At 40.5% G+C, this 27,973-nt stretch overlaps 1 protein-coding gene across 1 annotated transcript in view; it reads right to left on the bottom strand.

The window, feature by feature from the left end:
- Positions 1-2,373: 2,373 nt before the first annotated feature.
- The window catches only part of LOC112586849 (mucin-2-like), a 72,106-nt gene continuing 46,506 nt past the window's right edge, over positions 2,374-27,973 (bottom strand). The window contains exons 2-8 of the mRNA XM_045166552.1: positions 25,416-25,470; positions 22,553-22,885; positions 16,601-19,279; positions 15,465-15,560; positions 12,072-12,127; positions 8,888-9,002; positions 2,374-2,450 (exon numbers count right to left, since the gene is read on the bottom strand). Of these exons, the coding sequence (XP_045022487.1) occupies positions 2,446-2,450; positions 8,888-9,002; positions 12,072-12,127; positions 15,465-15,560; positions 16,601-19,279; positions 22,553-22,885; positions 25,416-25,458 (3,327 nt within the window). The 5' untranslated portion in view covers positions 25,459-25,470 and the 3' untranslated portion in view covers positions 2,374-2,445. The remainder of the gene's footprint in view (positions 2,451-8,887; positions 9,003-12,071; positions 12,128-15,464; positions 15,561-16,600; positions 19,280-22,552; positions 22,886-25,415; positions 25,471-27,973) is intronic.

Raw genomic sequence — 27,973 nt, 5'->3', positions numbered from 1 at the left:
GAGTCGGACACAACTGAGCGACCTCACTTTCACTTTTCACTTTCATGTATTGGAGAAGGAAATGGCAACCCACTCCAGTGTTCTTGCTTGGAGAATCCCAGGGATGGGGGGAGCCTGGTGGGCTGCCATCTATGGGGTAGCACAGAGTCGGACACAACTGAAGCGACTTAGCAGCAGCAGCAGCAGCACTCTAATGTCATCCAACATTCCTGGTAAAACTTAGAATTAGAGCTCGGGGACAGTCTCTAATTCTGTGTACCACCTGCTTTCTACTAAGCTGCATGTCTTGTTTCACAGAATGCTACTGGGTATGCCAGTAGTCATTGTGCTCAGGGGTTTCCAAACATTTTGAAAATGCTCAATTAAACAAAGTTAAGCAGGTTCCCAGAACCTGTAATGTTCCATCACAAAACTTCAGGAAGGAAAGGGAAAATAGAGCATAAATCATAAATTCAAAGGCCCACGAGACACAAAACAGGGAACAACATGAGGTTGCAGGCAAGGCAAGGGCTGAGGGATGTGGTGCCATCTAGTGGAGCCCTGACTGCACAGGGATGCCGCCCAACATTGTTGGGGCTTTCCTGACAAGTTACAAATCTGGGCTTTAATTTGAAATCTGCATGTTTATACATGTTGTCTTGGATTTTTAAAAAAAAATACATTGTAGTTGGAACATAATTTTTTTAAGTTAGATTAATCTGGCCCCATCGGTGAAAACTAGTAAACAATGTTTAGCAATCTTCTTTGACCATATAACCTTTATTCAGAGGTCCCATTTTAATTGCCAAGAATTTAACAAAAGTGTCAAAAACATTGCCTTCAAAAACAAGCATCCAGCCCTCATGGACCACTTTGGTGTGAATAGCTCTGAATGTCCCCCAAATTACTCAAGCATGAGTTATTTCAGGGTTTACTCAAAGTGAAATTAATCTCCAGTCTTTTAACTGTTCATGTAGAAATGCTTCTAAATGATTAAAATTATCCTTACATTTAGCCTTTGTCTAATTCTTCTGGGAAAACCAAAATTTAATTGAGTTGTGAAAAAGAAATATAACACAAGTATTGATTCAATATGAAAAAGACCTTTTATCCTTCCAAAACAATTCTAAAAATCAAAATGGTTTGAGGACAATTTAGCATTTTGTAGAAACTGGTAACACTCTCAAACAATACTATTATATTTGCAAACTCTATTTTCTAAAACAGAAAGCCTCTTTTGCTACTCCCTCCTTCTCTTTTTTCCTTGTATTTATTTCTGCCCTGACTCATCCTAAAAATCAGAGTCTCCCAGTTGTCAATATAAGTACCTAGAACTGTGGCACTGAGGTAGCAAAAATATCATAAATTATATGGCTATTGATTTTCTTCTGGTGCCTTCATAGTCTACTCAATACCATTGCTTCTTCTAACTGCTAAAATACCATCCTCCTCCCAAAGAAAGCATTTAATGCCTTGTATTTCCAGAACGCTGAGAAACCAAATTTGTCTATAATGGAAAAATCACACTCACCTCCATTTTTCTATTGGATAAATAAAAGCCAGTACACACCATGATTTGAAACCTTGAGGACCCTATGCAATATCACATTTGGAGACACTTTATTTAAAAAAAAGGGGGGGGGGGGCAGGGACAATTATGAAATGCTTCCATGTTAAGTCCTCTAAGTCCCAGACTAGATGTCCTAATTCTAAGTTGTTTTCAGGTATTCTCGATAGCCTTGGTAACTGAGGTAGAAGTGTTTTTTTCTATCTCGTCAATGAGAATTCTTGATGGAAAACAGGATTCGTGAGGTCTAAAGAGAATGTACAATTCTAAGAAGTATGTTTCATGTTTTGAAGAGACCTCTGCAATGTTCCGGCAATGGCACCCCACTCCACTACTCTTGCCTGGAAAATCCCATGGACGGAGGAGCCTGGTGGGCTGCAGTCCATGGGGTCGCTAAGACTCGGACATACTGAGCAACTTCAGTTTCACTTTTCACTTTCATGCATTGAGAAGGAAATGGAAACCCACTCCAGTGTTCTTGCCTGGTGAATCCGAGGGACGGGGGAGCCTGGTGGGCTGTCGTCTATGGGGTCGCACAGAGTCGGACACGACTGAAGTGACTTAGCAGCAGCAGCTGCAATGATCAGAAAGTTTGAGCCAATTTAGTATACAAAATTAGGACTCTGTGACAGAGGTTGACTTTACACAGTTGAGCTAGCATCGCTCTACCCAGTGGCCCTGAATCATAGGAATGCCATGGGAAACTGACTGAAAAATTGTGCAGCTGATTGAAAGCACTCTGACACAGTATCTGGTCACTGTCTTCTACAGTCAAGGGCATAACACTTTAGAATCTGGATCCAGGACTTAGTCTTCAGTAATGTAGACATTGTCTTCTTCTTGGATAGGCTTCGGAGCTGCATTTTTCAAAGCTCCAATGTGAGACTCTTTCAATGGAATCACACTGTAGAATAACATGAGTAAGAGAAAAGGAGATCACTTCTCAAATATGAGCAGCATATTTATGTTCATTCAAGCCTGGGTATTTGCATTTCTCAGAATCCCATTCAAACATCCTATGAAATGAATAGAAGCTTCTAGAATTGTGAATATGAAGTTACAGGAAATTATTTTTAATAAGGAGGTAAAAAATCACACCTTTTAGTTTCAAAAAACTCACACTGGTCTCTTTCAAGACACTCATGCAATAGAACACAAAAATTTATAATGTAAGAAGACAAATACCACACACCAAATTGAAGTACTAAACCAGGAGGCACAGTCTCAAAGATGGCCAGGAAATGGTTTGGCTGGTGTTTTGTAGCTGAGGACTGTGACCCTTTCAGTTTTCATTCCAATCCCAAAGAAAGGCAATGCCAAAGAATGTTCAAACTACCACACAATTGTACTCATCTCACATGCTAGTAAAATAATGCTCAAAATTATCCAAGCCAGGCTTCAGCAATATGTGAACTGTGAACTTCCTGATGTTCAAGCTGGTTTTAGAAAAGGCAGAGGAACCAGAGATCAAATTGCCAACATCCGCTGGATCATCGAAAAAATGAGAGTTCCAGAAAAACATCTATTTCTGCTTTATTGACTATGCCAAACCCTTTGACTGTGTGGATCACAATAAACTGTGGAAAATTCTGAAAGAGATGGGAATACCAGACCACCTGACCTGCCTCTTGAGAAACCTGTATGCAGGTCAGGAAGCAACAGTTAGAACTGGACATGGAAAAACAGACTGGTTCCAAATAGGAAAAGGAGTCTGTCAAGGCTGTATATTGTCACCCTGCTTATTTAACTTGTATGCAGAGTACATCATGAGAAACACTGGACTGGAAGAAACACAAGCTGGAATCAAGATTGCCGGGAGAAATATCAATAACCTCAGATATGCAAATGACACCACCCTTATGGCAAAAAGTGAAGAGGAACTAAAAAGCCTCTTGATGAAAGTGGAGAGTGAAAAAGTTGGCTTAAAGCTCAACATTCAGAAAACAAAGATCATGGCATCCGGTCAAATCACTTCATGGGAAATAGATGGGGAAACAGTGGAAACAGATTCAGATTTTATTTTGGGGGGCTCCAAAATCACTGCAGATGGTTATTGCAGCCATGAAATTAAAAAACACTTATTCCTTGGAAGGAAAGTTATGACCAACCTAGATAGCATATTCAAAAGCAGAGACATTACTTTGCCAACAAAGGTCCGTCTACTCAAGGCTATGGTTTTTCCAGTGGTCATGTATGGATGTGAGAGTTGGACTGTGAAGAAAATTGAGCACCGAAGAATTGATGCTTTTGAACTGTGGTGTAGGAGAAGACTCTTGAGAGTCCCTTGGATTGCAAGGAGATCCAAACAGTCCATCCTAAAGGAGATCAGTCCTAGGATTTCTTTGGAAGGAATGATGCTAAAGCTGAAACTCCAGTACTTTGGCCACCTCATGTGAAGAGTTGACTCATTGGAAAAGACTCTGATGCTGGGAGGGTTGGGGACAGGAGGAGAAGGGGACAACAGAGGATGAGATGGCTGGATGGCGTCACCAACTCAATGGACATGAATTTGGGTGAACTCCTGGGGTTGGTGATGGACAGGGAGGCCTGGTGAGCTGCAATTCATGGAGTCACAAAGAGTCGGACATGACTGAGCGACTGAACTGAACTTAACTGATCCTGTATTTAAGATAAATATATATAAGTATTCAAAAAAAAAATGGCTGTGTGAGGAGGCCTTACAAATAGCTGTGAAAAGACAGGAAGTGAAAAGCAAAGGAGAAAAGGAAAGATACACCCAGTTGAATGCAGAGTTCCAAAGAATAGCAAGGAGAGTAAGAACGCATCCCTCAGTGATCAATGCAAAGAAATAGGGGAAAACAATAGAATAAGAAAGACTAGAGATCTCTTCAAGAAAATCAGAGATACCAAGGGAACACTTCAGGCAAAGATGGGCTCCATAAAGGACAGAAATGGTATGGACCTAACAGAAGCAGAAGATATTAAGAAGAGGTGGCAAGAATACACAGAAGAACTGTACAAAAAGGATCTTCACGACCCAGATAATCACAATGGTATGATCACTCACCTAGAGCCAGACAGCCTGGAAAGTGAAGTCAAGTGGGCCTTAGGAAGCATCACTACGAACAAAGCTAGTGGAGGTGATGGAATTCCAGTTGAGCTATTTCAAATCCTGAAACATGATGCTGTGAAAGTGCTGCACTCAATATGCCAGCAAATATGGAAAACTCAGCAGTGGCCACAGGACTGGAAAAGGTCAGTTTTCATGCCAATCCCAAAGAAACGCAATGCCAAAGAATGCTCAAACCACCGCACAATTGCACTCATTTTAGACACTAGTAAAGTAATGCTTAAAATTCTCTAAGCCAGGCTTCAGCAACACATGAACCGTAGACTTCCAGATGTTCAAGCTGGTGTTAGAAAAGGCAAAGGAACAAGAGATCAATGCCAACATCCGATGGATCATCGAAAAAGTGAGAGTTCCAGAAAAACATCTATTTCTGCTGTATTGACTGTGCCAAAGCCTTTGACTGTGTGGATCACAATAAACTGTGGAAAATTCTGAAAGAGATGGGCATACCAGACCACCTGACCTGCCTCTTGAGAAACCGGTATGCAGGTCAGGAGGCAACAGTAGAATTGGACATGAAACAACAAATTGGTTCCAAATAGGAAAAGGAGTACATAAAGGCTGTATATTGTCGCCCTGTGTATTTAACTTATATGCAGAGTACATCATGAGAAATGCTGGGCTGGAGGAAGCACAAGCTGGAATCAAGATTGTTGGGAGAAATATCAATAACCTCAGATATGCAGATGACTCCACCTTTCTGGCAGAAAGTGAAGAAGAACCAAAGAGCCTCTTGATGAAAGTGAAAGAGGAGAGTGAAAAAGTTGGCTTAAAGCTCAACATTCAGAAAACTAAGATCATGGCGTCTGGTCCCATCACTTCATGGCAAATAGATGGGGAAGCAGTGGAAACAGTGTCAGACTTTATTTTTGGAGCCCCCAAAATCACTGCAGATGGTGATTGCAGCCATGAAATTAAAAGACAATTACTCCTTAGAAGGAAAGTTATGACCAACCTAGATAGCATATTGAAAAGCAGAGACTTCACTTTGTCAAGAAAGGTCTGTCTAGTCAAGGCTATGCTTTTTCCAGTGGTCATGTATGGATGTGAGAGCTGGACTGTGAAGAAAGCTGAGTGTGGAAGAATTGATGCTTTTGAACTATGGTGTTGGAGAAGACTCTTGAGAGTCTCTTGGACTGCAAGGAGATCCAAACAGTCCATCCTAACGGAGATCAGTCCTGGGTGTTCATTGGAAGGACTGACACTGAAGCTAAAACTCCAATACTTTGGCCACCTCATGCGAAGAGCTGATTCATTGGAAAAGACTGTGATGCTGGGAAAGATTGAGGGCAGGAGGAGAAGGGGACAACAGAGGATGTTATGGTTGGATGGCGTCATCGACTCAATGGACATGGGTTTGGGTGGACTCCGGGAGTTGGTGATGGACAGGGAGGCCTGGCGTGCTGTTGTTCATGGGTTGCAAATAGCCAGACAGGACTGAGCGACTGAACTGAACTGATAAAAAATATCAGAGCATATCAGAGGCAGTAAAATAGTATTGCTTCATTAAGCATGTTCTAGATCACAGAGTCAAAAATCACACCCTGCCTTAACAGTCAAAATTAGAAAGCAATGGGTTAGATGAGTTTTATAACATGAATGCTCACAAATCAAGTTTACACAAAGGTCATTTGTGGAGTTTTGATATCAATGCTTTTTTAGAAGTTGTCTGTAGGCACTATTTTTATTACCTAAGCCTGCCCAGAAATGATATGAAATGCACTGAGTCTTCATCAGCTCTGATCTTTAAACAGATTAGTCATATTGCATGGAAACAGGTTCGTTGTTCAGCAGCTCAAAATGAGTCAATGTGATATAGCTGCCCCCAAAATAACATGGGAAAATACACCTTTTTGTTTTTGTTTTGTTTGCTTTTCTATATTATACAACATCTTCTACAATAAATATTTTCTTTCTAATTAGGTGATTGAAAACTGAAACTTTAAAGAAGTAAACATTGAAAGAACAAAAGTGAACTAAAAGGATGTTATCATTCATGTTTTTCTGTCTGTAGGGAGCACTTATTTTTTTTCCACTCTTGGAAGCTGACAGTCAAAAACTCCTAAAGGCCTGAGTTTTGGACTCTAAGAGACCTGCTGTGTGATGTGACCATGGATTGGCACTTAACATCTCTAAACATGTTTATAATTTGTAAACTGAGAATAATACTACTGCCTGTCTCACAGGTTTACTGCATGTCTGCAATAATAAAATCCAGCATCTATGGAACACTTGCAATATGCTGGAGATTATTCAAGGCGTATTTTGTGGACTGGCTCATGTGATTAACTCAGATGTAGGAAAGACTGGGTACAAACATCCAATGAAAGAGAACTAAGAACAATGGATGGCAGTTAAAGAGGGACGAATTCAGAACAAAGAAAGACTTTGCTTAAAACCCAAGCTGGACCAGATGAAGAAGTTTATTTTGTTGGAAGTAGGCACTGGTTTCCTACCTTTACAGATGCTTGGGAAAATGACTGCAGGGATGCATACAAAGAAGATTTAATTTTTTACTGGGTGAAGGGGTACATTTGCAAAAACTGTAAATTGAAATGCCTGTGAGGCCAGACAACTAATGCAAATGAAAAGAGCAGGCTGGGTATGGAATAACAGGGGATGGTGGGAACCGTGGGGAGCTGGAGGCATGTCCCTATCCCCTGCCTTTGCGGGTCTTCAGCCTGGAGGTGTCTTCCTGAAGATTTTTGCAGAGCTGCCTTCTGCTTCTTTGGGGCTCACTCACATAGCCTACTGCCCTGCTCCAGTATTCCCCATGGTATTTCTCTGAAAGTTCTATAAGGTCCTGTTTATTCATATATACGTTTTCTGTCTGTTCTACTCATCTTTTCAGAATATAATAGAAATCCAAAAGACATGCAATAAATAAAGCACTGAATGAAATCAAATAAACTAAACAACCCATTCAAATGACCACTGAAACAATATCTGCAATTTAATTCTCTTGCTCTAAGAGATAAGGTTTGAGGTGTTGTTTCTGTAGCAGTTATGACACAATTCCAGAGAAATATACAAATGCTTGGAGATGGAAATGGAAACCCACTCCAGTATTCTTGCCTGGAGAATCCCAGGGAAGGAGGAGCCTGGTGGGCTGCCTTCTATGGGGTCGCACAGAGTCAGACACGACTGAAGCAACTTAGCAGCAGCAGCAGCAGCATAAAGATGCTAAAATCATCACTGGAAGGTTGAACAACAATGGAGGTGCCGTATATACTAGATTTTGCAGGATCTGAGTATAAAATAGAGAACTCGGAAGGAAAAGAGGAGAGGGACAGAGAAATTTTCCTTATGTTTACTAGAGTAAGAACATCAAACGGCATTATTTACACAAACCATTTCAAACATACCGTAGTAGCTCCGCCTTGCTACCCTGGCAAAAATATCCTAAATTGAGGAAAACATGAAGAGAAAATAAAACATATAAGCCAAAGAGTTTTTGAGATTTTTTTCCAAAGTATATTATTGCGATTATTACTTTAATATGTGCAAAATCAGTACAGCTCTCAGAGTCTTAAAAAAAATCAATTTAGAAGAAAAAATATTTTTTAAAAAGGAGAAAAAAATCAATCTGGACCCTAACCTGATAACTCCAGGTAACTTCTCTTGAATCTCTAGGAGCCAAGTAAGCCCCTTTGTATAGGATATCTTCTGATTCATAGGTTTAGTGTATTGACCTACATGCCCTAGCTTACTTTAATGCCATTATATTTCACTGAAAAAAACCCTGAATATTGCACTTCTCCCATAGAAGATACGTTTTACACACACATACACACACAACTGGTGGAAGGAGACCACGAGGTGCTGGATGACTGTCATGTGAAACCCTTTGTTCTTCTCCTAGCTCTGAAATCATGTACCCACCTAATGTCTCTTGTGCTTCTTCTATTAAGTGGGTGTTATAAAACCATCAACAGTTTTACTCCCGATAGGAATAAAATATTGTTATTGAGGGAATGCGAAAAGAACAAAATGGGAGGGAACAAATCTTGTATATAACCTTGGCTTTTGACTTCCAAATCTCAACTTTACACAACCAGTGCTTATTTCTCCATATTTAAATTCTGAGAATGTTTGTTCAATGTTTGTGGAACAATAAATTTGAGATAAATTTTAAAAAAAAGAACAAGGTAAGAACCAAGAAAGTTATATGAAACAGAAAACATGTTGCTCAAGAATACTCCTGTGGGCTCAAGAATATTTCTGAATATTTCAGTCCTGAGGTAACTTACTTCTCCTAATCCAGAATACCACAAACATGACCAACAATGCCAAAACAGTAACCGAGATTCCAATGTAGACTCCCTTGTTGGTGCTCATCCATGTTTCTTGTGCCAGCACCGCAATCTACAGAAACATCAGCAGATCAAACACAAAACAGAAAAATAAAACAATCTTGTTAGAGTTACAGGCAGAAAACATTTCAGAAAATAATATACCCAGTCACATTATTGTTTATTGGCCCCTTGCTAGTTCTGGATCATGAAGGGTAAGACCAAATGATGTAAAGTTATAGCCTTATGATGAAATTCTAAGACAACTCAAAATTCAAAATGTGTTTGGGAGTGGTGGAAATGTTTACATCTTACTTGCAGTGATATTTAGAGAAGGGTACAGACTTGTTAAAACTCAAACTGTATGTTTCAAATGACTGTGCTTTATTAATTTATATATTTTATTAAAAAAATCTCTTTTCATAAATAATCCTCTTATGAGACTAATAAAAAACAATTCTGGTTCCTATGTAAGTTGCCATGGTGGTTCTATTTGAATGTGTTCAGTTACTGAAACTAGCCATTAATTTAAACACTTTTTTGAACTAGAATTCAAGATTCTATGTCTTTATAAATGGGCATGAAAGTAGCTGCTCAGCTTCATGGCTCCGCTTAAAAATTAAAATGCTGTGCAATTGGGAAAAAAATTCCTAGTGTGAGAGATCTTCACTTCCTAAAGTAAATCCAAAATATACCAGGTCATCATCATGCTTGCCTTCTTTACATAGCTTAATTCTAATTCTAAAGATGTCCTACCAGGTAGGTATTTTTACAGAAAGGAAGTGAAAAGCAGAGAAAAAGATTAAGTCTCAAGTCTCCTCCTGCATAAGAGTTTAATCTCTGGAGTCAGAATCCCAGACTAACTTTTATTTAGTTGCTCTGTAACCCTAGCAAGTTATTTAGCCTCTCCAAACCTCTTTTTCTGTCAAATGCAGATTAAATAGGGTTCTTGGGAAAGGTACTTCAGGTACCTCCTGATAAATACTATGAGGAATACACAGGAGGGTGACCTAGCCTCTGAGGGTGTCCTTGCCTAAATGGAAAACAGTCAGTGCCTTGAGAGGGAAAAGCTGTGTTATCACCTTACTTGTGGGAGGGAAAGCAGTTAGATGGAACACAGGGTTACAGGAAGCAGTCTTTGCTGGCTTTTTAAAAAATATTATGTTACATAAAAACTGGAAGTTCATATTTGAGTGTGCAGCTCAGGATAAAGAAAGGAAAACAAAAATCAACCATAATTTCAACATCCAGAAATAGTTACTATTACCATTTTTCATTACATACCCTTTTAGAATTTTATCTTTCTAGTAGTTTTCTTAACAGACACAGTTACCGTATCCAATGTATACTACAGTATATACATCATTTTATTTTGTATCTAAAACCTATATATAATAATTTTTTTTTTCATTTTTGGCAATGCTACATGGCTTGTGGGATCTTAGTTCCCTAATCAGCCATCGAACCTCTACGTACTTCATTGGAGGCATGAAGTCTTAACCACTGGACTGTCAGGGAAGTCCAAATGCTACCTGAAAAGTTAGTTTTTTCATTTAACAATTGACACTCTCTTCTCATGGCAGTAAGTACACTGAAGTGACAACATTTTCAGTGGCAATAAATGGGCATGCTTAATTGATAAGTTATTAATCTCTTATTATTGAACTTTTAGGTTGTTTATAACATTTTCATGATTATAAACAGCAGCAATGTATATCTTGTTTTATACATCTTTATGTATATGTTCATTCTCTCCTCAAGATGCATCTCAAGAAGTTGACCTGCTGGGTGGAAATATATGCTGCTTGGTTTCAAGATACTTGGGAGACACTTGATATCTTCACGGTCAAGACACAAAAAGCCCACAATTATGCTACCACCTATTGTGAACTTGCTTCTGTATTGCTTACATTATATAGAAGAGATTAATTGCTACTGAATATACCTGTCCTGCAGGTAACTGAGGTCAAAAACAATCTTCTCATTCACAGTGTTTGTTTCTTTTTTTTTAAACTAGCATAAGTCTGACTAACATGACATTTACATGGTGGCAGTTCTGCTATTTAACAAGCACAACAAATTCAGCCCATATCCAGCAGATCAATCAGTACCCATATCATCAGAGTGACTAAATCTTTCATATCATTCCTACGTGGTAGTGTTCTCATTGTCACTAAGTTATGCAACATAAGGCCATTTGACGTCACATTAACCCCACTTTGCTTAAACTTGAATTTCTCTTATAATGTCCATGCTGCAATTTCTCACCACTTGCAATCAAGATTACTCTCATACCTGAATCTGTTCATGTTTTTTTTCTTCTAAGAGTTATTTGCACATAGTGAAAGGAAAGTTGTTTCATCCAAAGGAGCCAAAAGTGAAAAATCTCACTGATAAATTCTTCTAACTTACACACAAAGATGAGGCTTTGATGAACATCATGAGACTGTAGTCCCTTGGATTTTTCCCAAGCTAATTGTGGGGGAAATGCAAGAACAAATTACAGAATCAAAGAGTTTGAAGACCTTAGGACCTTAATGTGTCATCATATGGGGAGGATTATATATAGAAAGACTCAGCAGTGGCCTCAAAATTTCTCTATAGGAGGAAAATTGGATTGGAAAAGGATATTAGGGGGCCTATGTTTAAGGAATCACACTTTCACTGACATAATATTTTTGGTGGGGATGGCCCCCATTCCACTACATCAATTCAAGGCATGTTATTTCTCTAACAATGATCTAAGTCTTTCTTGTTATGTAATGTTAAGTCACTATGCCTGAATTAATTCACTCTCTTTTTCTTATTTTCTGGTCAGGAGAAATTCTGTCCTGGGTGTATATGTGTGTCTAAAGTAAAATATGACTTCCCTGTTGGCTCAGACAGTAAAGCGTCCATCTACAATACAAAAGTAAAATATAACTTTTCAGCTATTTCTAACAAGGTAGTGTATTTATATAGACTTTTAAAATTAATTAAACTATCCCTATTTAAGAGTCAAAGTGTTTCTTCCTTTATTTTTTTAAATTAGAAAGAATCAATCAGTGGACTAGTCTGACAATAATAATCTCTAAATGTAACTTGATTCCAGAAGAGACATATAAGTGAATCAAGCTAATAAAATAGGAAGGAATATGCTTACAGTTTGATTGTTATGCCAATGAGGATCTGGAGACTGGGTCACAGTGCCATTTCCATCTGCTCAACAAGAAAGAAAATTAATGAGAATTACAAAGATATTGAACTTTCCTGTGAACACCAAATATATTCACACTGCCTTCTGGTAATGAAGGGAAAGTTGAATAATTATATGGCCTAATGCTATAGGCATCCCCAAAATAATACCAAGTTACTGCTGCTGCTGCTGCTGCTGCTGCTAAGTCGCTTCAGTCATGTCCGACTCTGTGCGACCCCATAGACGGCAGCCCACCAGGCTCCCCCGTCCCTGGGATTCTCCAGGCAAGAACACTGGAGTGGGTTGCCATTTCCTTCTCCAATGCATGAAAATGAAAAGTGAAAGTGAAGTCGCTGTGGTGTCCGACTCTTCGAGACCCCATGGACTGCAGCCTACCAGGCTCCTCCGTCCTAACATTTATTAATTTAACTAGTAAGGTTGTGCTTTTTAACCATTTTGTCATGGACCCTTTGAAAATGAACCCTTTTTTTCTCCCTATTGGGAAAAAAAAATGCATGCTCACAGAAAATTTACTGACAACTTTAGACAAGTCAGAGTGGCCCATTGTCAGAACTAGGTTAAAAATTACCACTTACAGATAAATAATCAGTATTTTCATGGCAGCTCAGAAACTTCCAGTGAGTGCTCAGAGGTCATTACACATCCAAAGAGCAGAACCACTCTGTTCAAAATGAACATTACATTGGTTTTACATTCAAAATGTGAGTGAAATGCACTAAGATACCTCAAACAGGTGGCATCCAACTCCTACATTATATGCCAGTGTGCCCAGACACTGATCCAAATGTGCTTTAGGAAATATATTACGTCACTCCCAAGACCAGTATACCTTATACTACCTAAAATCCCAATATAAAAGGATACTATGCCTTAAAGTTTTGAATGCCCAAATTTTAATAATGTTTTGAAATATCTCTTTTGTTCCACAGAACATATACAGTTGGCCCGTCTAAGCAACTATAGGTCAAATACAGGATTTTCTCTTTACTGAGTATCTATTATATACAAGCACTTTACATCCTTATACCCATTTTCTGAATCCGAAATTTTAGATGAGGTGCTGAAATGGTTGAAGTTTCCAACTCTACTAAAAGACAACAGCCTCAGCTTATAACCACCGCACACACTATGTTCCCATCCAATGTAAATTCTGCAGGTCTCAGAGATTCCCGTACTACTGACAGAGCTATAAAACCATCATGTTCTAATGGTAGTGAAAATGAACTAACCATATCCCCCGAAATTTTAACAGTTTACAGAACTGTATCTACAATTTAAACATCCCGACACTACTTCTTCCAGAGACAGACAGTGTCTACAGTCTAGTCTCTGTGTATGACTTACGTTATAACCTTAAATGCTTAAGCTATGGAGTGAGTGATGTTTTTAAAAAAATAAAAAGGACTTGAGTTAGATGAAACTTGACTTCAGTGCTGACATGTCACTTACCAATGTGACCTCGATCAATGTCCTTTACATACATATTACATACATATGCATGTAAATGTATGTATTTATATTTCTAGCTGGGGTAACCTTGAACTACAAGCTGTTGATAGCACCCGTCTCATAAAGTTATAACATTAGATAATACAAGTAAGGTGCTTAACACCATATTAAACAAATATCAGGTATCACAATTATGTTGCTATATAACAATAGGAGCAATGGGGAAGGAATACCATGCAATGGATTTTCCAAATATCCTATCCTTCATTCCTTACAAACATGTAGTGAGGAATGAAACAACTTGCCCATGGGCGTGCAGCTTGAAACTGCCATTGGCGGGCAGTTGAATTGGAAGATGTTTGTCTAAAGTAGAACTAAACGTCCTCCTCAGTCTGGCAATGGCAAGAAATAAACCTGCCCTGAAAGAATTAAATGAAATAATGCACAACAATTTGCTGGCACATGCATCTGAAAAGGTAGGTGCAGGCCCTAAGAAAACCAAAATTCCTCCTGGACTAACATTCTTGGCTTTGTGAGGCTTTAACCCAGTGAAGTGTGACTCGGGCACTGTGAGGATTTGGCTGAAGGGCCTCAGAGATGCTGCCAAGACGGCAGCAGTCACAGAAGTCGTGGGGACACAGCTGCTGCAATGCCTGTTCCATGCTGCCAAGTCTACTTGACCAGGTTTTAGTGACATATTTCAGAGAATAATTTCCCATTTTCTACTTTGTTCTTCCTCTTAGCCTAAAAGTGTGGGGTGCAGTTGCCCCAACTGCTCTTACCTGTATTTTTATCTGCTTTCTGTTTCTGTGCCAAGAAACACTTCACACCAAGGATTTCACTTTCAAAACCAAATGTCACTATTAGCTAATTTCAATCAAACTGGTCCCTCTCTGAGTCCTGCTGCATGTTCATTTTCAATTAAGAGCTTCCTTGAATGATTGGCAAAGTAGGCTACCCTGGGGGTCTCCTATAGCAACTCCTGAGCATGATGAATCATATGCACAAGTCTTACAAAATCTTACAAAATCTGACCTTGTTGGATGCTTCACAGGCACATGGACAAATAAGCCAGTTCTGCATTACAAAGGGGTTCACATGTGGCACTCTCCAAATTTATCACCATGGGTAACAGAATTAGTTGGGAAAGATGACAATTCAATATCTTTCTCCATTATAGGAAAAACAGACTTATCTTACATCTCAAAAGAATGTGGACTTTCCAAAACTACGGAGAACTGGAGTCTTTGGGAGTGGAATAGTACAATCCTAGTGGGACCTGCCTCTTTGGCTCTGGTGCCCATGTCCTCAACCCAACTCAAAGTGTCCATGTGAAATGAAAGCTCGACAAGGCAGCAGGGGAACCTCCTGGCTCTGTGTAGTTTCTGGGACTTAGAGGAAGCATAAACAGGCAACCGGTTTGGTCTGGACCAGTTTGGATTTAATTGTTTTAAGGCTCTGTCCAGGGAAGTATGCCTAGAAATAAGTTTAAAAACAAGGCTGATTCATTTTATTTAGAAAAATGTGGATATGTATGTGGATGATCCCAAATCATACAAGCTGCCTGTGTCATTCAAATGTACGTATTTCTGGATATTCTAAGTAACAGTCATAGTTGCCACTCTATCATTTACCTTGTAACTGTGTCCCCAGATCTTTATCTCATATAACGCTTGTAAGAATAAGTAATATTTCCCCCATTTTCCAAAGGATAAAAACAGATTCAAAGAGGGTAATAAGACATTTGTTCAAGTTGCATAGCTGAGTGGAATAGCCATTGTTGGCATTCAAGTCATGCTTGTCTTATTTCAGAATATGTGCTCTGAACAATGTGCTAATATTATCAAAATTTGAATGTTCCCAGGTGTTCAGGAAAGAAACTGAAGTTACCTGTTGAACAAGAGTGCCATGGTGAGCTGGTTATGTTTCTTTCATACAGGGTAGTAGGCTGGCTTTCTGCTGTCTGAGTTGGAGAAGATAAAGAAGCTATAGGAATGACAAGAACGGAAAAGTAGTGTTCAATTAGTGGAGGAAAATTTACACCCCCAGCAGAAAGAACAAACAAAACTAAATCAGAAATTACCCTTTGACTGTTTCTTAGAAATATATTAATAGATGTCCTTGAGGTATTACCCTGCTACGTAAGCATTTCATTATCATGAATAAATCTGATCTTGATAATGATCTGAGAGCCTAACAGCAGAAATATTTCACTTTTTATACTTCTTTTGTTGTTCAGCTGCTAAGTCGTGTCCAACTCTTTCCAGCCCCATGACTGCAGCATGCCATGCTTCCCTGTCCTTCTCTGTCTCCTGGAGTTTGCTCAAACTCATGTCCATTGAGTTAGCAATACTGTCTACCCATCTCATTCGCTGCCACCCTCTTCTCCTTTTGCCTTCCATCTTTCCCAGCAGCAGGATCTTTTCCAATGAGTCAGCTGTTTGCATAAGGTGGCCAAAGCATTGGAGCTTCAGCTTTAGCATCAGTCCTGGGGTTGTCATAAGAATTAAGGGGCTTAATACTTATAAAGCAGTTAGCATGTTTCCTGACAGAGGAAACAGAGTAAGCATTAACTTCACTGAAACCTTATCCTCAAGTGTTGGGTTAGGCTTCAAAATGGATTAAATGATCTCTATTCAGAGCTCCTTGTAAGACAGAGTCTCATTCACTTGGCCCTGTTCTGGCACTCTTATTTTTTCCTCATAATTCTATGTTAAACAGGGCCGAATGCATCATCCTTCTTAGATGTCCACAAGCAGTGGTCTGGCTTTTTTTTTTTTTTTTTTGCTATTAATGATTCCTTTGAGAATCTAGTAAAAACCCTAGGTCCCTCTCACTCTGAAAATGCTTAAAGATACAAAAGATGAATATAAGAGGGTACAAGTTGTTCACAGATTCTGTGAAGCCAGGTTTGGAAACCTGTTAAGAATCCCTACCCTAGATTGTACATCTGCCTTAACACCATGCTCTGGATGGTGCGTATCCTTACTTTAAAAACTTCTGCACTTAGAAGTACTTTTGCTTACCTGGCTGGAGGTCCTCTGTGGGTGCTGGCATTGGAAGAGCAGAAGTAGAGGACCTCACTGTCACTGGAGCAGTGGTGACTGTCATGGTTGAAGTAGTGGTGTTGATGGTTGTTGGCACAGCAGTGGTGGTGGTTGTTGGAGCAGTGGTGACCATTGTGGTTGGAGTAGTGGTGGTGGTGGTGGTTGGACTGGTGGTGGGTGTTGTTTTTCGGGTAGTAGCAGTGGTTCTTGAAATAGTGGTAGTCATTGCTGAAGTAGTAGTAATGGTTGTCTTTCTTGTAGTTTTGGTTGTTCTTGGAGTAGTGGTGGTGGTGGTTATGGTTGTTGGAGTCATGGTGGTTGTTTTTGGGGTAGTAATGGTGGTTGTTGGAATAGTGGTAGTCATTGCTGGAGTAGTGGTAATGGTTGTCCTTGTAGTGGTGGTTGTTCTTGGAGTAGTGATGGTGGGGGTTGATGGAGTCATGGTGGTTGTTGTTTTGGGGGTAGTAGTGCTGCTTGTTGGAATAGAGGTAGTCATTCTTGAGGTAGTAGTAATGGTTGTCTTTCTTGTAGTGGTGGTTTTTCTTGGAGTAGTGGAGGTGGTTGCAGTTGTTGTTGGAGTCATGGTGGTTGTTCTTTTGGGGGTAGTAGAGGTGGTTGTTGGAGTAGTGGTAGTTGTTCTTGGAATAGTAGTAATGGTTGTCTTTCTTGTAGTGGTGGTTGTTCTTGGAGTAATGGTGGTGGTGGTGGTTGGAGTCGTGGTGGTTGTTGTTTTGAGGGTAGTAGTGGCCGTTGATGGAGTAGTGGTAGTTGTTCTTGGAATAGTAGTAATGGTTGTCTTTCTTGTAGTGGTGGTTGTTCTTGGAGTAGTGGAGGTGGTGGTGGTAGTTGTTGGAGTCATGGTTGTTGTTTTGAGGGTAGTAGTGGCGGTTGTTGGAGTAGAGGTAGCCATTCTTGAGGTAGTAGTAATGGTTGTCTTTCTTGTAGTGGTGGTTTTTCTTGGAGTAGTGGAGGTGGTTGCAGTGGTTGTTGGAGTCATGGTGGTTGTTCTTTTGGGGGTAGTAGAGGTGGTTGTTGGAGTAGTGGTCGTTGTTCTTGGAATAGTAGTAATGGTTGTCTTTCTTGTAGTGGTGGTTGTTCTTGGAGTAGTGGAGGTGGTGGTGGTAGTTGTTGGAGTCGTGGTTGTTGTTGTTTTGAGGGTAGTAGTGGCAGTTGTTGGAGTAGAGGTAGTCATTCTTGAGGTAGTAGTAATGGTTGTCTTTCTTGTAGTGGTGGTTTTTCTTGGAGTAGTGGTAGTGGTTGTCCTTGTAGTGGTGGTTGTTCTTGGAGTAGTGATGGTGGGGGTTGTTGGAGTCATGGTGGTTGTTGTTTTGGGGGTAGTAGAGGTGGTTGTTGGAGTAGTGGTAGTCGTTCTTGAGGTAGTAGTAATGGTTGTCTTTCTTGTAGTGGTGGTTGTTCTTGGAGTAGTGGAGGTGGTGGTGGTGGTTGTTGGAGTCATGGTTGTTGTTGGAGTTGTGGTGGTTATTGTTCTGGGAGTAGTAGTGGTGGTTGTTGGAGTAGTGGTAGTCATTCTTGGAATAGTAGTAACAGTTGTCTTTCTTTTAGAGGTGGTTGTTCTTGGAGTAGTTGAGATGGTGGTGGTGGTTGTTGGAGTCATGGTGGTTATTGTTTTGGGGGTAGTAGTGGCGGTTGTTGGAATAGTGGTAGTGGTTCTTGGAGTAGTAGTAATGGTTGTCTTTCTTGTAGTGGTGGTTGTTCTTGGAGTAGTGCTGGTGGTGGTAGTGGTTCTTTGAGTAGTAGTAATGGTTGTCTTTTTTGAGGTGGTGGTTGTTCTTGGAGTAGTGCTGGTGGTGGTTGTGGTTCTTGGAGTAGTAGTAATGGTTGTCTTTCTCATAGTGGTGGTTGTTCTTGGAGTAGTGGAGGTGGTGGTGGTGGTTGCTGGAGTCATGGTAGTTGTTGGAGTCATGGTGGTTATTGTTTTGGGAGTAGTAGTGGTGGTTGTTGGAGTAGTGGTAGTCGTTCTTGGAGTAGTAGTAATGATTGTCTTTCTTGTAGTGGTGGTTGTTCTTGGAGTAGTGCTGGTGGTGGTAGTGGTTCTTGGAGTAGTAGTAATGGGTGTCTTTCTCATAGTGGTGGTTGTTCTTGGAGTAGTGGTGGTGGTGGTAGTGGTTCTTGAAGTAGTAGTAATGGTTGTCTTGCTTGTAGTGGTTCTTCTTGGAGTAGTGGTGGGAGGTATCTTTCTTGTAGTGGTTGTTCTTGGAGTAGTGGTAGTAGTTGTCCTTCTTGTAGTGGTGGTTGTTCTTGGAGTAGTGCTGGTGGTGGTAGTGGTTCTTGGAGTAGTAGTAATGGGTGTCTTTCTCATAGTGGTGGTTGTTCTTGGAGTAGTGCTGGTGGTGGTAGTGGTTCTTGGAGTAGTAGTAATTGTTGTCTTGATTGTAGTGGTTCTTCTTGGAGTAGTGGTGGTAGTTGTCTTTCTTGTAGTGTTTCTTCTTGGAGCAGTGGTGGGAGTTGTCTTTCTTGTAGTGGTTGTTCTCTGAGTAGTGGTGGGAGTTGTCATTCTTGTAGTGGTTGTTCTTGGAGTAGTGGTGGTAGTAGTCCTTCTTGTAGTGGTGGTTGTTCTTGGAGTAGTGGTGGTGGTTGTAGGAGTAGTGCTGGTAGTTGTTGTTGTAGTGGTGGTGGTCGTTGTCGTTGTAGGTGGAGCTAGAAATCAACATGAAAGCAGGGATTCATCAAGCAGCAGGAAACAAGAGACTCGTGCTGGGCCTGTGCACCAACACAACCAAGCACACTGTCCCCAGGCAGAACTCAGCACTTATCTCCCATGAACTCCAAGTTCTTGTCATGGGTCAACTAGAATCTGTGACTGAGGAGGGAGTGAAGACATGGTCACAACAAGGCAACAGCGGCATTTAAAGGATGATATTTCGGGAGGTGTTGCCATTAAAAAATGACACAAGGGATTTGTGTTGAAGCAGTTTGTAAAGACTAGTCATAAATATCAGATTTACATATCTTCATAAGCATCCGTGAAGGAGGGGAAAGTGTCTAGAGCCTGAAGCTGTCTTTGTCCTCTCAGCAGTACATGACTAGAACCCAAATAGTAGTTCCCAAGAACCAGACTATTAACCAAACAAATAGCATTCGCTTCTGTCAGTTCTAAGGGTACCCTCCCAACATATCTGCATCCTAAATGTGGATTAATTCACATCATTAACATATGCTGCATAATACAGATGCCATATGCCACCAGGGAAGCCCTGAAAACAGTCATAGATAGTATATACATGAATGGATGGGGCTGTGTTCTAATAAACCTTTATTCATTAAAAAAAAAAAAAAACTGTTGGTGAGCTTATTTTAGAATCTGATCTGGTCCTATGGCTACAGTTTGCTGACCTGGGTCTAACAGTGTAGTTAAAGATTTTGAAGAACAGTGTAGTCTCAATCCCCTCCCTTCAGTTTGAAACGAAACCTAAGAAAAAGAGGAAGCAAGAAAAACATCTGATCAAAGGAGTATAACAAAGAGGAAATTTAATCATCTTGTTTCACTAATGTGTCTTGCTCAGGAGTAAATCGGAGAAGGCAATGGCACCCCACTCCAGTACTGCCTGGAAAATCCTATGGATGGAGGAGCCTGGTAGGCGGCAGTCCATGGCGTCCTGAGGGTCAGACATGACTGAGTGACTTCACTTTCATGCATTGGAGAAGGAAACAGCAACCCACTCCAGTGTTCTTGCCTGGAGAATCCCAGGGAAGGGGGAGCCTGGTGGGCTGCGGTCTGTGAGGTCGCACAGAGTTGGACACGATTGAAGTGACTTAGCAGTAGCAGGAGTAAATATTTCCTAAGGAAGAAGCTAGGACACTAAGGCTATGAAAAGCTGCCAAGAAAGAGCCCTAAGAGACGTTGAAAGTAAGCTCAATCTCTGAAAAGTGCAAGAAAACTTAAGTAAAGTATTGGGTTGGAGGTAGAGAGTCACTTTGGCTCAGTTATGAACTCGTTTCCCACTGGACAGAGCTGTGACTTTGCAAATATTCATCTATTAAAGAATTTATAAGCACTATAAATGTCCCCTATTAATTTCTTTCTTCCTCTGGACCAATCATATAATTTCACAGCTCCAAAAATAATCTCTTCTCCACACACAGCCTCCTGCCACATGTGTATAGCACCAGCTTTCTTAAATTGCCTCCTAGATGTTTTCCCAGAGTCAGCTATTTTCTGCATCACAATTGACCTGATTTTACTTGCCTTCATCAAATAAACTCAGTGTCTTTGAGGAAGTTAGGAAAAGTTATGAAATTGAAATATCAAGTTCATTTAAACTAAAAAAGAGATCTAGCTTATAAAGGCTCTGATTGGGGTTCTGTTTTCATTAGAAACTTTAGTGGGAGAGTATTTACTATGAAAGAGCATTAGAAACCAAAAAATCCTTTAGAACCTGCTCCTTTCACCAAATGGTAAGAAAAATTAAAGTGTCTATATCAAGATAGGAAAACATAAACTTCCCAGAATTTTAGATTTCACAAAATTCTTAAAAGCCAAAAGTGAACAGTTACTGAGATTAAAATGTTCTCATATTGCAATAGGGCGATTTTAATTTTTAAACAAGCAATTTAGTGATATGATGTGAGTGAAAGTGAAAGTCACTCAGTTGTATGCTACTCTTTGTGACTCCATGGACTATAGAGTTCATGGGATTCTCCAGGCCATAATACTGGACTGGGTAGCCATTCCCTTCTCCAGGGGATCTTTCCAACTCAGGGATCAAAGCCAGGTCTCCCGCATTGCAGGCTGATTCTTTACCAGCTGAGCCATGATATGCTGTGAATTCTGCTTCAAAAAATCCAAGGGTAGAGGGAGGGGATGAAACTATATAGACTCTTTCAATGTATATGCAACAAAATTGAGTTGACAATTGTCAAAACCAAATAATACATCTATTTGACAGGACCTTCGGAGAAGGCAATGGCACCCCACTCCAGTACTCTTTCCTGGAAAATCCCATGGATGGAGGAGCCTGGTAGGCTGCAGTACATGGGGTTGCTGAGGGTCGGACATGACTGAGCGACTTCTCTTTCACTTTTCACTTTCATGCATTGGAGAAGGAAATGGCAACCTGCTCCAGTGTTCTTGCCTGGAGAATCCCTAAGACAGTGGAGCCTGATGGGCTGCTGTCATGGGGTCACACAGAGTCGGACACGACTGAAGTGACTTAGCAGTAGCAGCAGTAGACAGGACCTTATATTACCTGTTTTATACGTGTGAAACTCTCTATGAGTTTAAAATGTTACTAAAGAACATTTGAAAATTCTCCAAAGAACTGACCTCAGAGAAAAGGTCAGATTTTCAAGAAGAAATTCAGCTCCATAAAAATACTCACTATATCTCAGTGTGGAACAGTGACTGCTTTTTCATGATCCAACTAGTGTTCCTGAAGCACTGCTTCAGGAGACATTTTGCTGACTGGGAAGATCCTCTAGCCTATGGTCTTGAATCAAGGTTAGTCTTAGCACTTAACTCTACACAAAAACATAGAGAAGGCAATGGCACCCCACTCCAGTACTCTTGCCTGGAAAATCCCATGGACAGAGGAACCTGGTGGGCTACAGTGCATGGGGTCGCTAAGAGTCGGACACGACTGAGCGACTTCACTTTCACTTTTCACTTTCATGCATTGGAGAAGGAAATGGCAATCACTCCAGTGTTCTTTGCTGGAGAATCCCAGGGACAGGGGAGCCTGGTGGGCTGCCGTCAGTGGGGTCGCACAGAATTGGACACTACTGAAGCGACTTAGAGCAACAGCAGCAGCAGCTACACAAATACAAGATATTCAGTTGAAGAGTTATTAGAAAACAAGATCATAGGAAACTTTTCTTTCCCTTCTAAAGGAAAAGAAAGTTAATATCAAACAGAAAACTCTTATCTCTGGGAACCCACAGGAAGTGATCAAAGAAGTAGGAAGGTAAGCTCACCTGGATTGATCCTCAACTCTAGGGTGGTTTTTATGTCATTGAACCACCCTCTCACCTCAATTCGGCAACAATACAAGCCACTGTCAGACACGGCAGCATTGTTTATGGTCAAAGACACATCCCTTCCACGAATATTGCCATTTAGCTGATAACGTCCATCCCTCCGATAGGTGACTCTGTATCCATCAGTCCAGATGATGCTAGTTCCACAGTTCAACCAAGGACATGCCCCTCGGCCCCAACACATGCTTGTGACTTCTCCATTATAGTAGCAGGGTAGAGTGACACTCTGACCCGCCACTCCAGTCACTCGATGGTAAGAGGTTACACCATCTGTAAATAAAGAGAAACCAGAGCATGAGGTCTCAAACTTTTAACTTTAATTTTATTTTCATTTTGTTCTTTATATAGCTTATGCTGTTTGAAATTATCTAACTATATCTTGAGTTTGTAAATTTAATATATGCATTATTTTGGTAAACATATTCTTTAGCAGTATTATTATCAACCAGATATATTTGAGGATGAAACATCATATAAATGTCTTTCTGTATTCAGGATTACTTCCTAATAGGACAGATTTATAAGAGAAAGTATCAGGATAAAGGGCAGAAATATGTTCAGTCTTTTGGTGAATATGATTCAAATTCCTCTCCAAAAGGTTTGAAACAAATGACACTCCAGCAATGCATCAGTGTGTGTGCATTTTATCCTGTGTTTGACAGGTATCTGCTTACTAAATGTTGATACATACAGGTGGCTTTTCCTCTCCCCTAGATTCAGTCACTGTCTCAGTTGAAATCTGATTTTAAAACTGTTGCATTTAAAATTTTGATTTTCAATTTTATTGCAATTTTTTAAATGGCTATGCAAAAAATTTCACCTCACAAATCTTCTCTAGGTTAAAGAAAAAACAGCTAATAGCCTACTTTCAGCATCGTTGGCTAGAAGGCAGAAGCCTAGTAAACTCTTTACAAATCAGTTTTCAGAAAAAAGGGTTTATAGTACTCTCATGGAGAAGCCTGGTAGGCTGCAGTCCATGGGGTCGCTAAGAGTCGGGCACGACTGAGCGACTTCACTTTCACTTTTCACTTTCATGCATTGGAGAAGGACATGGCAACCGACTCCAGTGTTCTTGCCTGGAGAATCCCAGGGATGGGGGAGCCTGGTGGGCTGCCGTCTATGGGGTCGCACAGAGTTGGACACAACTGAAGTGACTTAGCGGCAGCAGCAGCAGCAGAAGGAACTGAGGCTTATAATGGGCTTTGTTGTTTTTGTTTAGTTGCTTAGTTGTATTGGACTCTTCGCCACCCCATGGACTGTAGCCCGCCAGACTCCTCTGTTCATGGAATTTCCCAGGCAAGAATTCTGGAGTGGGTTGCCATTTCCTTCTCCAAGGGATCTTCCCGACTCTGGGATCAAACCCATGTCTCCTGCACTGGTAGGTGGATTCTTTACCACTGAGCCACCTGGGAAGCCCATCATGGGATTTAGGATCAATTAAAAAAAATTCAAGCAGGGATCTCTTCTTGTGAGTTGATGACTGTCCTGCAATGGAGCACTGTCCATTTGGCCAGGTGAAACCAAAAAATTGGACAATATTCAATCAAATATTAAACTTTACCTCTTAAAAACAAACAGGCAGGAAAACTGTCTCCTGCAGCAGCGGTTTAAAAAACTGTATTGCCAAATGAAGTCTGCTATGCTATGCTAAGTCACTTCAGTCGTGTCCGACTCTGTGCGACCCCATAGACGGCAGCCCACCAGGCTCCCCCATCCCTGGGATTCTCCAGGCAAGAACACTGGAGTCGGTTGCCATTTCCTTCTCCAATGCATGAAAGTGAAAAGTGAAAGTGAAGTCGCTCAGTCGTGTCCAACTCTTCTCGACCCCCAGGACTGCAGCCTACCAGACTCCTCCGTCCATGGGATTTTCCAGGCAAGAGTACTGGAGTAGGGTGCCATTGCCTTCTCCAATGAAATCTGAGTGGTCCTTAAAAAAAAAATCTGAGATTCAACAACAAGTCATAGTTAGAACTGGGCTGTAAATCTGGGAAATGCTCTGGGAATATAACACTCATTGTTATATAAAATAAGTCTAGTTTTTATTACCGAAATTCTGATTATATTTAATTTTGCTTAATATTATTTTTGAATTATAAAGGTAATTTATGCTGTAAGAAATTTGTTAGAATATAATATAAAAAATGTACTTTTCCTCATATTCCTACTTTTAGAGATTTTTTTTTTAATTTAGGATCATGTTTATTCCTAAAAATTTCCCCTATCTCATAGAATGTTAAAAAATGAGATAAATTAATTTTGTTTATTAAAAATTAAAATTTTTGTTTATTGATTAAAAAAAAAATTATGGCCACATGGCACCACATGTGGGATCTTATTTCCCCAACCAGGGATAGAATTTGTGCTTCCTGCGTTGGAAACACAAAGTTTAACCACTGGAAAACCAGGGAAGTTAAAATATTTTCTTCTTAAAAGAAACAGTTACACATGGTTAAAAAAATCAAAAAGTACAAAATGGCACAATAAAGGACTTGTCTCCTTCCCACCCATCCCCATTTCTTCTTCCCACCCTCAACCACGGTTACTCTCTTACATACACTTGAGTAGTTCATGCATACACATCCATATACCTACTATTTTTTTTTAATTTAAACACAAATGGCAGCTTAAGATGTACTGCACTACAGCATGCCTTATTCACCTACCCATAGATTTTTTAATTCTTAGAACTTGAGCTTGATCCCATTACCTTTGACAAAGCCCCCCTCCACCATGCCCACACACCCCCTACACACCCCCTACATCCTTGGGGTTCCAAAGCACAATCCACCTATTCACTTACCTGGCAGGAGTAGGAGGCCCAGGATGGCTACCCAAGGATGCATGATGCTATTGGCCTGAAGGAAAGAGAAAGCAGACTGCTTGGTGCGGCCCTCAATCAGATGGCATCAGAACAAGTCTTAATTCTCAGATTGCAACTTCTCCTTTCACCCTTACAGGGTGAATCACATAAGCCTGCCTGCAGGAAGCAGGAGCACACTTGAAAATGCTTCCGCTGTCTGTCTACTCCAGGTGACTGAGAGCTCTGCCCCTTCCAACAGACAGGCAAAGCTGTCCTCTGAAACAGTGCCTACTTACCCAGCTCCTTTCCTACACCTAGAGTCCAAACTGACTCTAGGTGCTGACAGAGGAGATGAGGGAGCAAACACAAAGGAAATGAGAGGAAGGCTTAGCAGGGAAAGCCAGAGCAAAGGCCAGACTTCCCATGGCAAAGGTACACTTATCCTTAGCCTTGAAGATGAGTCACCTGGCTTTCTGGTGAGAAGAAGGTACTTCTTCCTTTGTGGTCAGAATGGCTAGTCCCCAACCTTAGTCAAATTATCAAATGTTCACTGAACTAAGAACTGAGAGTTGTGAGTTTTACTTATGGCTCAGGAGACTGCCTCTCAGATAGCTCTGATGAACCACACCCAAGAGGGTTGGAGAGATAAGCTTAAATGTGATTTTGGAGAAGTACAATCAAATATCTCAGAAGAAGTTTGCCACTAGGTACAAGAAACAAATAGCTCAATTAATGCCTTTAGCGTTTTTCTAAGTACAAGAAGATGAAACTTGGATTCATAAAATTTTCTCCTGTAAACATCTACCTGAAGGCTTGTTTTACCAGTTTTCCCAGAGCACAGAGTACTTCATTTGGATCACTGCACTGAATTCCTTTCAGGGTATATTGAGTAGAAGTGACTACAGTAGCTAGCGACTGAATTCTTACAGAACAAATAGCAAGGGACACTCCTTAGCTGGCAGTGCCCCCTCATGGTTACAAATTCAATCACCATTTAGGAGGCAGTTCATGGCCACTTTATTCCATACTGCAGAGAATACCTTTTTCTCAGTCAGGCCAGTATTTTGATGATCTTCAGTGTGCTCTTACTGGACTCAGTTCAGTTCAGTTGCTGAGTCGTGTCCGACTCTTTGCAACCCCATGAATCGCAGCACGCCAGGCCTCCCTGTCCATCATTAACTCCCAGAGTTCACTCAAACTCACGTCCATCGACTCGGTGATGCCATCCAGCCATCTCATCCTCTGTCTCCTCTTCTCCTCCTGCCCCCAATCCTTCCCAGCATCAGAGTCTTTTCCAATGAGTCAACTCTTCGCATAAGGTGGCCAAAGTACTGGAGTTTCAGCTTTAGCATCATTCCTTCCAAAGAAATCCCAGGGCTGATCTCCTTAGGGATGGACTGATTGGATCTCCTTGCAGTCTAAGGGACTCTCAAGAGTCTTCAACACCACAGTTCAAAAGCATCAATTCTTCGGCGCTCATCTTTCTTCACAGTCCAACTCTCACATCCATACATGACCACTGGAAAAACCATAGCCTTGACTAGATGGACTTTTGTTGGAAAAGTAATATCTCTGCTTTTCAATACATTATCTAGGTTGGTCATAACTTTCCTTCCAAGGTGTAAGCGTCTTTTAATTTCATGCCTGCAGTCACCATCTGCAGTGATTTTGGAGCCAAAAAAAGCCTGACACTGTTTCCACTGTTTCCCCATCTATTTCCCATAAAGTGATGAAACTGGATGCCATGATCTTCATTTTCTGAATGTTGAGCTTTAAGCCAACTTTTTCACTCTCCTCTTTCACTTTCATCAAGAGGCTTTTTAGTTCCTCTTCACTTTCTGCCATAAGAGTGGTGTCATCTGCATGTCTGAGGTTATTGAAATTTCTCCCGGCAATCCTGATTCCAGCTTGTGCTTCTTCCAGTCCAGCGTTTCTCATGATGTACTCTGCATATAAGTTAAATAAGCAGGGTGACAATATACAGCCTTGATGTACTCCTTTTCCTATTTGGAACCAGTCTGTTGTTCCATGTCCTAGGCACTGCTAATAGTAGCCAAAAGTCTTTGGCCCACATGTCTTTCAAATCTGTTTTAGTCCAAGTGAAATACCCTATGTTGCTTCTTCCCATATGTAGAGCTACACTATTACAATCTTGAGTTCATAAATAAATATATACATGTACAGCTCTTAAATAAATATATATGTTCAAGTTGCCTAGTCATCATTTTTATCAGAGGCTTAGTCACACATTTAGTAATGCAAGAAATCACAATCTTGTAAAATAGGGCAAATGCAAGTGACATAGCATGTAGCATTAATAGGGTCATAAGTAAATATTTAGGCCAAGAGTTTCAATTAGGTGTGATCCAATATATTACCAGCTTATCTGACTCAAACTTACCTGTACCAATCACTATCTTAAAGGTAATGAAATACTTGTATTGTTCACAAGGCATCCAGCCTAATTCCCTAGTGTTATTAGGCTGATAATCCTTAGTTTAACTGTTCCCAATGTAAGGGAGCTTTTAAACTTAAATGATTTAAATAATCTGGTGGGA

Source organism: Bubalus bubalis, chromosome 9 (assembly GCF_019923935.1).
Source record: "Bubalus bubalis isolate 160015118507 breed Murrah chromosome 9, NDDB_SH_1, whole genome shotgun sequence".
In the NCBI taxonomy this organism is placed as follows: Eukaryota; Metazoa; Chordata; class Mammalia; order Artiodactyla; family Bovidae; genus Bubalus; species Bubalus bubalis.
Note: the sequence above shows the minus strand (reverse complement) of the source record. Positions and strands in the feature narration are given on the sequence as shown.